Source organism: Phoxinus phoxinus (assembly GCF_949152265.1).
Source record: "Phoxinus phoxinus genome assembly, chromosome: 15".
NCBI lineage: Eukaryota > Metazoa > Chordata > Actinopteri > Cypriniformes > Leuciscidae > Phoxinus > Phoxinus phoxinus.
The window spans coordinates 5,631,606-5,644,864 of record NC_136890.1 but is presented as its reverse complement, the minus strand read 5'-3'; the positions used below and the strand labels follow the sequence as shown (position 1 = coordinate 5,644,864).

The following is a 13,259-nucleotide window of genomic DNA, read 5'->3' as shown; positions in this document are numbered from 1 at the left end:
AACAAAATGCAGTAAACAGTAAAACTATTTGCGTTACAAAAGAGTGTGCGTTTATGATTACAATAATACATTTAAAAAAAAAACCAGAAATGCCAGTTTGCAACATCAAGCAGCATTACAGACTGTTTTTGTACAATTTATAACTGAACGCAGCTTACGGTTTACTGTTAACTAACTGTGAAATAATTCATTACTTGATAAAACTGTGTATTGAATTGTTATTATTATAATGAACATAAGCATCTCTAATCATCTGTGTTAACTGAACAACAACAACCGTCCTTAAGTGGGCTAAAACCACTGTGATACATGGTATCTTTAGGTTTATTTCATTAGTGAGTGTCTTACCAGAAAATGAGGTTAGAACATACACAAGGACAGTAATGCATCCTCCACTGAACAAAGCCAGCAACATGTCACTGTGGAAGGTCTTCCGCACCTCATCATCAAATAACTCGGTACCCCCGTACAACACCTTCACTTTACTAGAGAGAGAATAAAAAACAGAAAACTTGATGAGAGGGGAGGGTAGTCAAGATGAGAATGGGTTATGTTTGACATCAGACGATATGTTACAAGCGAAGGGCCAGATGAGGGGGATGAGAGAGAAAATGGGGACACATTAGCAGATGGAAAAAGATTATCTTAATTACATCGAGGGGCTACTGTGTCAGAGATACAATGAATGTCTGTTTTGTGTCTGGGCATTGGCTCATTTCTAGGCTTAGTTCCTACCATTGTCATCCCAGCAGTAATGATTGTCTTTTGAAGAGCATCTGCATACATTCACTTGACAGCAGTGAGTATAATAGGGTTGTTTTGCAGATGTAATAAAGCTTTGGGTCATTGTCTGTGATTCATAACTGGTGTTGTTTTGGTGATCATCCTTGCAAAAATTACTACAACCAAAAATCTAAACGGCTGACTTCTGTCTTTGACACGAAGGAATACTTAGTGGCTTAATAGACTCCCATTTTGTGTTTAATCATTTATATATAACTCATTAGTTTTGCATTAGTAAAGTGAACAGTCTCTCCAGCTGCCACACAGAAGAGCGGGAGGACTGAGCCATGATTCATCACCGTCGCGCCACTGAGATCGTCCTTGTAAGTTGATGGCTCAGTTTTATGGACGTAAAATTTGTGAAAGCAAATTCTGCCATAGCAATTTTCATGCACACTTAAATATTCATTTAATACAGTATATTACTTTTATAATAAAAATGCCCTCCTATGTTGAGCACTGAAAGGAAGAAAAAAAAAAAAATTACATAACTGATTGCTTTTGGAAGACATTTCCCATGGCAGGGAGGACACTTTGTTTAAGTGTGTTTGGAATTACAGAAATTGATTTAATAAACAACATTATGCAGAACAATTATCAAAAGAGAATCAAAAACGCAAAAAGTATATTTGGTTTATGCTTTAAACAAGTAAAATCCCTGTGGCGTGAAGAAATTAAACTCAAGATATATTCTCTGAAATCACGCCTAAATTACTTGCTTCTTTGATAATTATATATTTAAGGAAGTTTGGAAATGTCTCAATGGCAAAATGCATGGGAATTATATGCAGATGAGGCTATTAATAATAAAAAAAGAAAAAAAGATAAGCTCTGTATGGGAGAACACAGGGTGGGAAATAAAGCTTCTGCTAACTGGGATTTATAAAGTTAATTCTGTACGTTTCCAATGACCATATTTAATGCCCAACAAGCCATCATGAATATTGTGATGAATCCTCTGGTTTGCATGCTTGTTAAATTGAATTTGCATTTAACCATACATGGTATTAGACCAGACAAATAAACAAAAAGCCTTCTTGTTTACGTAACTGTACCAACACCAACTGCAATCTCAACACCCACCTGGTGGATTGTTGTGAAAGGATGTTCGCATATTGCACCACAAATTCTCTGAAGAGACGTCTCTGTTCTAAAGGTCTGTCTTGAAGAGAGTAGAAAGATTGAAGAGGAGCTCCAAAATGGATCTCACTGCGAAGAAGAGAGGACTGAAGCTTGTCTGGTGTGAGAGTCTCATCCACATACCAGTAAAACTGTGGATGGGTGATCGCCAAGCTCAGGGCACCTGCGAATAGAGGATACCACAGTCAGGGAGTTTTGTGAAAAACATTTCAGTTACTGGTTGGATTGATTGTGAAAGAGGCCTTGACCATGAAACAGCCACCATTTGATGTTACTTTTTACAAGTTCTTCTCCTGGACATTTTTCTGCAAAGTTTGACTCCAACTCTAATTAAACACACCTAAACTAGCTCATGCGACACGATTTCTAGTGAAGCCCTGTATCGGGGTGTGTATTGGTTTACTATAGTCACGTGATCGATGACAAATGAAGCCTCACTTTCTGTCCAATCACGTGGCGCGTTTCGCTTTGGGTGTCAAAAGGCTCAAACCCCAGATCTTATTTAACGAGTCATTGTTGGCTCAGTCTGGTTGATGGGTTTGTGAGGAGAGAAAATTAATTTATTTAATGAACAAATCAAACACAAACATGTAAGGCTTTTATTTGTACACATAAAATTGAAACTATGGAGTGTGTTGTGGTTGCTTCATCTGCCAGAGCTTCTAACACAGGCTTCTGGCTGCTTTATTTTAAATAAACACCAGATGGCGCTGTTATCGACACTCTCAAAGCTTTGAATCTTTTCCCGGAACAGTCAGGGGAAAGCCTCAGTGATTGATGAGGCTTCATTTCCCCATCCCTAGTCCAAGGTGGTCTACCAGCTCAGCCTGATCTTCACCAACTGACTATGTGCATGTTAGCATATGCTACTTCCGGCTGCGAAACCGATAGGGGGTGTCTAGTTTCCGGTAGCCTGATGGACGACGTAGTAGAGGATGTATATTCCGCCAAGAAGGCTACAGTACCCCACGTTGTGTAATACCCTTTCTCTGGTTGTGCAGTCATTACTGCAAGGGCTCAGTGCAGCTTTCACTGTGTCATTGGGAGAGCCCTATTCTCTTGGAGATAATCCTCAGAAAACGTGTAGTGGGAATTCTACTGTAGTGACATTGCAGCCTAAAGGATGCAGCGGGACATGCATATCTTCAAAGCAGGGAGAGTGTAACCCGGATAATCCAGGCTACGAGTAAGAGTTGAAAGATGTGTAAAAAGATGGGAAAATTAAAAAGAATAAGAGAGAAAAACGAGTGCTTTAGAAGAGAAAGTGTTTCGTCCAATCATTGATCACGCTGCATTGATTGACACTCCAACGAGCCAATGGTAGCAGCGCACTGAGACTGCGCCGGCGACACTGCCGCTGTCAGAGACATTGAGAGAAAGAGCGAGTCAGATGAAGCAGGATCTCCAGACACTCCGTATCAAAGGATAGATGTTGAGAAAGAGAATTATAAATGCAATCAAACGATTACAGTTATGAGTGAAAGTGATAACTTTGAAGAGCTGACGACGAAGTGAGAAGACGACGAGACAGAGAATCGAGAATAAAAGCCGATGTAGATACACGGAGCACCAAAGCACCGCAGATAATCTTCCTATTGAATAAGATGTGACTTTTTTGCCTTGGTGAGTTGTTTTCTTATATTGATTTGACATTTCACAAGTTTTTTTTTATGTTTTAGGTCCATTGCGAACGATTAAACTAACTTAACGCCGGTCCACTGATGTAAACAAGACGGCAACCGGAAACGAAGTACCCAATTTCCACCCTCAAGCCGGAAGTTAGCATTTTTCTCGTGCACAGAGCGAATCCTGTTCCTGCAGATCTACCTTTCTGCAAAGTTCAGCCCCAACCCTCATCCAACACACCTGACCCAGCTAATTAAGATCTTCAGGAGCACTTGATATTTACACACAGGGGTGTTGGATCAGGGTTGGATCTGAACTCTGGAGGTAGGTAGATATCCAGGAACAGGATTGGCCCTGATATACATACTAAACTAGAACCAGCTAATGGCCAACATGGAGACCCTGAGAACAGGGAATCAAATCAAATATAAATATAAAACATAATACTGTTTTAGAGAGCTTAATTGTATTCTCTATATTTAAAAATGTTCAAATTTAACTGACTGAGGATTACTGAGTCATTAGTAGAGAGTGGGATAGTTTAACCCCCCAACTGACTCACCATGTATATCAGCTAGATCAGGTCCCATTCCATCATAGTAGATCTTCCCTGCGCGCTCACTGGGAAAGAGGTAGGACAGGAGAGAGCTTGGAGGAGAGCAGAAGGAAGGTCCCAGGGGCAAGTCTCGCAACGCCTCCAGTGGCTTCCAGCAGAACTTTTGAAACTGAGGGTGCTGCATTAGAAGTCTCTCCACGTGGTGTATGGTGTGAAGGCGTTCGGGGGTGAAAATGTTGTTATCATTGTCGCCCTGGGCCACAAAAACTAGCTCTATCCTCCAGAGGGCCTGGGTCTGGAGGTAGGAGTAGCCTGAAAATCTTCGCTTCCTCATTAAGGGTGAGTCTGCTTTCCTGTGATCTTCAGCATCGCTGGAATTGAGTGCCGCTATCTTAAGGTTTGTCGAGTCTGTCTTTTCCTCTTTCATCTTGTTGTTTTTCTCATTTCCAAACTGTCTAGTGTCATTGTGTACCTCTGTCTCAGTCTCAGCAGGTTCTGTGACATTCGTCATTGCAGAGACGTCCTTTCCTTTTCTGTTTACCATGAGCAACAAAAGGTCCCTCAGAGCATTGGCTTCAAAGTCAAATCCCTCTGCGTCACGCCTGTGCCTGTCCCAAGACCCCAACTGACTTTTCAGGGCAATGGCGAGAGCGTCAAAACGTTCTGCAGAGGCGTGACTCCTGACCTCGAATGCGCTGTAGGAAAGGTCAATGTCTAATGGTTCACAGTGAAGGAACATATAAGCTGAGAGGGTGAAGGGTACCAGAAATCCCACAGCCAGAACCAGCCCGCTGGCCCAGGGCTGCGTATACACCCAGCCCAAAGCCCACCACAACCCCTTACAGACCTGCTCGTCTCCATTTTCCCCGTCTGCTCCTTCTTCCCCCTCCTCCTCCTCATCTTCCTCTTGCTCTTCAAACTCGCTCAGATTCCAGGTACCTTGGAGCAACAAGGGTTCATCTTCCGAATCCATGGCAGGCACTACAACAAAGACACAAAACACTAACATTAACGGCTTTGGGCCGTGTGTGTGCTCCTGCTTGTGCCTGGACAGGTGAATACTGCGATAAAGTGCACTTGATTTACGGAGCATTGATAAGAGAGTGGCAGGTTATTTTCAGATGGCCACTGCTAAGACAAGGACAAAGCAGTGAAATCTGTCATTCTGTAAGTGTAATAGTGGAAGGTTTTGGCCTCTGGGCAGTGAGTGCTGCAAGGAAATGAGGAAACAGTGAACCGAGTCTCACAGGCCAGCGATCAGGCTGGCAGATGGTTTGGCCTCTGTTGTGAGATGCTGAACTCAGATGTGTGTGTGTGTGTGTGTGTGTGCGATAATATATTCTTCTCATCGAATTGTGAGGAGATTTCATAGTAGGGGAGCCTAGTGAAACCTATATGGGTTTATGTGCAGGAATCAAATTTTTTTTGGGAGGATTCAAAGTTGTTTTTCATTGCATATTTAAACCTTCCTCCCATAGTTGTCAGTATACTGTGAAAAAAATCGAATTCCTTTAAAAATAATAAATGCATCCACTAAGAATCACCATGATACAGTTATTGCAAATAGTGAAGTTAGTTTTGAGAAAAGATCTAAGTACAGATGCCTTACTGAAATTGATTTTCTAATGCATCAGATTCGACAGCAACAAAATATTCATAACCACCATATACACAAATATATTTTTGGTATTTCTTCTGTAATTATGCTTACAGAATGCTTAAAAAATGTATTAATTGAAACTGTGAGTTTTGATTTATTAAATTAATTAACCACGATTCCTTTTGTGATTCTATAAGTTTAAAGAAAAGCAATAGTTACTTGCATTTCACACCTTGATTGTATATATTTTGTCAGCATTTGAATTTAAAGTGAGATTTTTTTTAAATAAATGTTATAATATATTAATAATAATTTATTAATTTAAATACTTTTAAGTCATCTTGACACTTCGAAGTTAGCTAAGGCCCCAAATTTGATGTGACTTTACATTTATAAGTGTAACGTGTAACGCAGCTTTTTCAGAAACGTGATAGTTGGATCCAAGTGCAGCAGAAATATTTATATATTTCACAACAACAGTAAATCCAGGCAGTAACGGAATATTCTGGGAAGAAACAGAACTGAAACAAACACACACATAACATTCATAGAGGACAACGCCAGAGAACATGGGAAACAAGCTAACAAGGGCTGTGACAGGAAACAGGTGAAAGTGATTAGTAGCTATGGAGATTAATGAGGGTTACTATGGAGATCATGGATAAACACAGGAAGTAAAACACAGGAACCATGAGATTATTATCAACATATGAATTCAAGACAGGGGAACACGAAACAGCAATCGTACCGTAAGTGACAACACAAACAGCATTTACACTGAAATGATAAGAATTTATGCTGATATCGTCCAAAACCCCACTTTGCCTCACACACACACACACACACACACACACACACACACACACACACACACACACACACACAAAGAGAGACAGAGTGAACTAGTGAGCGAGAGGACAGGGACAAAGAGCCAGAGATAACATGCTATCAGCAGCTGACACACAGTTGGCAGCGTCACTGAAAATTAAATCATTCAACTCGTCTAAGCCTGCCTAATTACTGACAGAGAGAGAGACAGGAGTCCAATGTAAGTCCTGCCTAATGTACAATACAGCCCGGGGCAGCGTGAAACTGAGCTTGTACCATTTCATTTCCAACACAGATTGCCCCCAGAGCCATGTGTGCAAGCGCAAGGCCAGGAAGTCATTGACTTTCACCAGCGTGGAGCCCAGGGGCAGAGAGAGAGTGAGATAAAAAGGAGAGGAGGCAGACAGGTACGGACGCTCCATCTCTATATCTCTATATCTCTGCCCCACAGAGAATCTGAAGATTTTCCTCCTGGGATCAGATGGTCTGTGGTGGATCGATCCTTGATTTAGGCGCTAAATAAACCCTCCTGGAAAACTGATAAGCTGTTGAGCTAGTAATTAGCATTCTGAGATAGGAGACATTTAAAAGTCACCTTTCAATGCAAAAACACCGTAGGCTGGGCTCAGGTGTACGCTCTAGTCTAAGCTCAATGGACTCTTATGAGATGTGCTTCATTTTGAAGTATTCGTTTGTCATCTTAAAAGATTTGTACAGCTTATTTTTAACAAAAAGTTATAGTTCACCCCAAACTGAAAATTCTGTCATCATTTACTACTCCCTTTTGTGTTTGTTCCACAATATTATACTCATAATTGTTCTATTTTTATATATATAAAAAAAATATATATATTATTATTATTATTATTTGTATTGTTAATGTAAGGTGGCAGTGCTAGAAAACTGGTAAATGAATCTGTTTAAAGAGATTGAAAGAAAAGGCTGCACTTTATTTTAAGTTGTCCATGTTACAGTGTAATTATGCATTTAAGTACTGTGTAATAATAATTAACTACATGTTCTTAGAGTTAGAGTTAGGATTGGGGTTTGGTTTAGTGTTAGTTGCATGTAATTATGCATAATTTATAGTTATTACCGCAGTAACTACATGTAACGTGTAACAAAGACACTACAATAAACTGTTACCAAAGAAAGACCTTCATTCCCTTGGTTTATGATGCCTCAAATATTTAACTAAATGTAATATTCATCTGTGATTCATACTGAATCACTGAATATGCAAATAATCTTCTGCTAATTCAAGATTCTCAAAATGTTCCATGTATGGACAAAAAAACTTAAATAATCAATCAATCCAATAACTATGATGACATTGTATAGTTCAACATGTTTATCGGTGATATGATTACAATTGGGCTTTTACATTAACTAATGTATGAGTTTAAATTGGTTTTTGTCTTGAAGTTTTCAGTTCAGTCATGACAGCATTTTGTGCTTCTCCACAGGAGAAGATGGTTATTTTGAGCAGGATATTTGGTTGGTGGCATCTCAAGAGGGTGGGAAGCAACATCTGTCTTCACAGTAGGTTGAGAGCTCAACATCTGCCACAGCAGAGGACAAATTCATTAGGCTGACAATACATTTTTGGAAAGAGAGAAAGAGACAGACAGATAGGGACAGATAGGAGGAACAGAGAAGCAGAGAATCTAAAACTACATTCACAGTCAATAATCCTTGAAGAAACCCATCATATATATATGATCTATACATATATATATAAAGATCAGGAATTATTCATTTTATACCATGATCTCTCTCCCTCTCCCTCTCCCTCTCCCTCTCTCTCTCTAAATATATGCTATAACTCATTCATTAAAATAAATGTAATCTTACCCACTACTTTATCTCTCTGTCTGATTCAAAATGAGCAGAATGCTTTATCTAACTGACGAAAATAACCGTCAATTTAACACTTCTGGCTGTTGCCTTCACGTTGTGCATTAAAATCGTTTAATGCACAGCTAGCCATGGATTATCCCTTGGATTATCGTTAAGTTTTTGGGAGTCGCACCATATTTTACAACCTCAACTAACCCTGCCTTGACATACAGTAATGACGGACTGCAGGGGCCTCTTGTCTTTATACTTTTTTCTTTCTTTTTTTTACCAGATGACTTTGTTGGTTGCACCACATGATTTTGATTTGAAATACATCTTATATACAATATATTATGTAGTGAATTAGTTTTGTTAAAATATTTTTCATAAATAATCATTAATTAATCGCCCCAGAAACAATAATAAAAGATTATGCCTAAACTACTAATATATTTTTGTAATGAATAGATAACTATACAAAAAATTTGAGTAACATGTTATTGACCCCATGGTGTCTGAATGAACAGGTTATTTGAAACCGTGAGTATTGTCTGTAACATAGTGACAGATGAAAATCAAGAATGCTCCTCGTGATATACATAAGTCATTTGCTTATGCGGTTTCATTCATACAGCACTAATCAACCAAAATCATTCTCAAAATTTGGGTGTGAGAATGTAAAAGTCAGTTATAGAATGCAGTTGTTGATCTATTTCATAACCAAGTAATGTGTATACAAAAACACCCCAAACTGGACTGGCAATTGTATTCTTCAGCGGCTGTATAAATATATAAAAAATATTTAGTAGCTATTTTCCTAAATTTAAAACGGCCACATGACATCAAGACTTTTCCCTCCATAAGTATAGGCTGTATAGGTGGTTTCACAAAGTAAAATCTTCCTCACAAGCTAAAATGATGGTCACTGTTTCCTAGTCTCACATTGTCAAACTACAGGCTGACACTATTTCTTACAACAATACGAGCAACTGTGACCCTTTGCTGCACAAAAATTGACCAACTGCAAATCTCAGAGCTTTATGTAAGTGCCACAAACCCTGTCCTGCCTTGAAAATACCACTTCCTATTCCAGATCTGTCACAAAATGATTTGTGAATCTTTCTTTCCGTGTAAAATGTGGTTGCACCACTTTCTGAGATGTATAGCTTAAGGTTGTTGAGAAAATCCTACAGAACGAGAGTAGTCATGATTAATTCAGTAGTGCCATGTGACCTGCAAACCATTTGTTGTATCAGCCATGATACTAAACAGCTTAAGAGACAATGTAAGATGTTGCATTCTGACACCTCGGGTAATGAGGCCCATTATTTACAGCACGGCACCATTATGCATGCTTTGCACATTTGCTTTACCGCTTAAATAAACATTAGTTGTCCCCAGATCAGAGGGGGGTAATATCTCTTACCGTGTCAAATCAACCAATTTATCATTTACACCACAATACACTTCCCTGGTGCTGACCACAGCAGCTTCGCGCAATCCTGGTTAATGTCCATTTTGACAGCTGAGAGCCTGGATGCTTCACTTGGGATATATTTCGATGCTGAGCAGACACTCATTCTGCATAAAATATTCTGAAATATCAATATGTCAGTTCTAATTAGTGCTTACATGTTTCAAAGTAATCTGCATGGTGCAATAACATAAGAGCAATTACAGCAACCATCTCTCAAAAATGCACTTCTCAATGATCTCAACACAATTTCAATAACATTTTACACCCAAAGAAATGAATAGTACTTTTGTCAGTTATAAATTTACCAGTGGCTTAAAAAGCTGTTGAGGTGGTGGTCCAAAAGTTTAGGGCAGCGAAGGTTATGTTAGAAGCATTTAAGCGATATATCCCCCGCTGCGGTCGAGGTCCTACATCGCAGTACGGGAAGGAGAATGGCCATTCTGCATTTGTCGCCTCTCCAGTCTATCACCTGGAGGTGATAGTGTGGACATAGTGGGGGACTATGTTAATACCTGTACGTTTCCTAACAGTTCATGAGGAGTATCGGGACAGAGCATAAAAGTGGACTAGCTACCCACTCTCTGTCCTCCATTCCACAATTCACTACAACTGTAGGAATGGGCAACCATCAGGGCAACCGATAAGGGCCATGTGGTAGGAAGAGTGCTATGGGTCTCTCTCAGTAGCCCCTCTGGTTATACTGGAGGTAGTAGTTGGATGAGTTACGTCGACTAGTTCCCTGGGAGACCTGTCTATCGGGAGAGCACTTCCCTAGAGGCTCAGCGGCAAAGTTTTCAGTCCTCAGCTGAAAAGAGATTGGGAAATCATGCCCTTTGTGTTCTATTTAGTCAGTTCTGCCCCGGGTCAGTTATACAGAAAGTATGGGCGGTACTGAGCTGCTGATGTCACACCTTAGGCTATTTCGCTTTGTTCACTGGGTGCCCTGTATGGCAATCTTTGGCTACAGTCTAGCTCGCTGGTTAATTTCAACAACACAGTGAGTGAGCAAGCATTTGTTCAGTATGGCGCAGTGGGTATTAATGGTCTAGGTTACGTATGTCAAGTCACCTTCATTTATATAGCGCTTTTAAAAATATAGATTGTTTCAAAGCAGCTTTACAGTGATAATAGGAAATTAAAGTAACAGATTCTTTTGGCTTTACAGCAGCTCTAGAATAAAGTTATTGTCCAGCTAAAGTTAGTTTTGATTGATTCACTTCCGTTGCAAAGATCATTAGTTATTAACTTTGGGGTCGCTCACACAATACCGTTCCAACAAAAAAACCTTAACGTGCTCCGGCCCGCTCACCCACACAACAACAGTGCCTGGCGGCTCGAGAACGCAAACCCTGAAATACATATAGGTTCCAAGCTGCAATTCCTGAATTTTAACATTTTTTATCTCTGCGCACGATTAAAAAACGCAAACCTGTGAAAACCCTGGCGGTGTGCACATGTGTATTATGTGTTCAGTCTATAGGTATGCGTGTTTTAATATATATGTGCGCAGATGTGTCTTTCAACTTGACCTCAACAAATTACTTGTTTGGCCTTAAAAAATTATAATACATAATTATCTATCGCTTCCACGTAGCCATGTGAACCGGAACTATTTTGATAACGTTTTATCTGTACAGAGGTAATGGGAAGTTGACACTTCAGGACTGCGTTGTCATCGTGTCCTGGCGCAGGTCCTTCATCAGATCCGGATACGGCCTGGATCCGGCAGACTGTGTTAAACCTCGGGATAAACAGAGAGACTAATATTAGCGTAGACACCATTATTCTATGTTGTAACGAGTACATCAGGATTTATGGGAAGTGTTCCCGGTTCCGGCTGACCTAATCTATGCAGCCTAACATTGAGTTATAGAAGTTAGTTCAAAATGTGTTATGTGTATGCTAGGTCAAAGAGATGTGTTTATAGTCTAGATTTAAACTGACAGATTCGAGATCGGCCTGTAGTTGACTAATTCTGAAGGATCAAGCGTTTTTTTAACAAGCGGTTTAATCATAGCCAGCTTTAAGCTTTTGGTACGTATCCTAATGACAAAGATGAATTAAAGATGTTAAGAAGGGGATCTTTGACCTCTGGAAGCTTCTCTTTCAATAGCTTAGTCTGTATAGGGTCTAACATACATGTTGTCGATTTAGATGATTTAACGAATTTAGAATGATGAAAGTTGCAAAATGACATTTAAAATGTCGGAGCTGATGGCCTCGTGGGCAGCGCTCCAACCAGAGGTCGCGTTAACTGAATATTTTCCGTCATTGACAGAATTTTTTCTGTCCATCAAAATGATGGACAATGAGAAAGTCTAACCCGACCTCTAGCTCCACCATGTAGCGTGGTTGTGCTTTTGGTGACCCAAGATTAAGTAATGACTTGGTGACCTTTTCCAATCCCGTCCCACTCTCTCTCACACTTTCTGTCAGTTCTACTATCCCACGAATGGGCAACTTCGGAGTGTCCCTGTCCTGCAGAGTTTACCTCCAACCCTGAAAAAAAAACTCACCCGCCTGCAGCCTTAGTAATCCTGATTACATTGTTTAGGTGTGTTTGATTAGGGTTGGAGCTTAACCCCGCAGGATAGCGGCACTTCAGGTCCGATGGTGCCCATTCCTGTACTATCCAAAGACTAAATTTGGTTTACAGGATATGAAACATTTTTGACATTTCTAGAGATACAAATATTGGCTTTGCTGCACACCCCTAGTTAATTAATCTATTTTGATTTCATGTTGGTTTTAAAACTCCCTTGCTATGTTCTGCTGTAAGTGTGTCTGGTTAAAGGGTTAATAGCTTGATTCTACTCCCTGAATCAGGTGGAAAACAGTCCCTAATAATCTCCCACTGAATGCCGCCTGAGACTTCATCCATTTACTGTAAGCATGCATGCTCTGAGAATTGAAACACTGGCAGATACAGCATATCATGAGCACATTAATTATGGTTGCTTCTTCTGCTGTTGCTGTGCTGTCATTGCCGGTCCCCATGCGTGAAAGGCATTGGGACTGTAGTAGCAGCTGATAAATGGGCCAGACCTGCTCATTTCTACCTGTTTGGTTTACTTCTCTCTCCCTCCTGACTTGAGAAAATGAAAGACAGAGAAAATTTGAGAAATGACAATGTAGAAGGCTGTCTAAAGCCAGGTTTTTATAGTTTTGCTTTTCCAAATTTGTCTTTACTGTTTTAATTATATGTGCATCTTAATACTAGTTTAATTAAAATTTCTAGTTTACTTTCAGCAAGGGTAATTTAGGTTGAATTATTGGTTGATCCAGATCATAATCCCAGTCTGCAGTGCATTTCCCAAAAGCACAAGCTCCTTTGTTATCAGCATTAGCGATTCTTAGTTCCAACAAACATTCACAAACAGCTTTGCAAACTTGTGTGGTTGGAACTACAG

The 13,259-nt window shown here is 39.9% G+C and overlaps 2 protein-coding genes across 2 annotated transcripts in view; both read right to left on the bottom strand.

The window, feature by feature from the left end:
- The window catches only part of antxr1a (ANTXR cell adhesion molecule 1a), a 326,460-nt gene that overhangs the window by 280,141 nt on the left and 33,060 nt on the right, over nucleotides 1–13,259 (bottom strand). The gene's annotated exons all lie outside the window — the stretch shown is intronic.
- The window catches only part of disp3 (dispatched RND transporter family member 3), an 83,336-nt gene that overhangs the window by 37,508 nt on the left and 32,569 nt on the right, over nucleotides 1–13,259 (bottom strand). The window contains exons 4-6 of the mRNA XM_079638399.1: nucleotides 4,112–5,086; nucleotides 1,867–2,086; nucleotides 349–485 (exon numbers count right to left, since the gene is read on the bottom strand). Of these exons, the coding sequence (XP_079494525.1) occupies nucleotides 349–485; nucleotides 1,867–2,086; nucleotides 4,112–5,078 (1,324 nt within the window). The 5' untranslated portion in view covers nucleotides 5,079–5,086. The remainder of the gene's footprint in view (nucleotides 1–348; nucleotides 486–1,866; nucleotides 2,087–4,111; nucleotides 5,087–13,259) is intronic.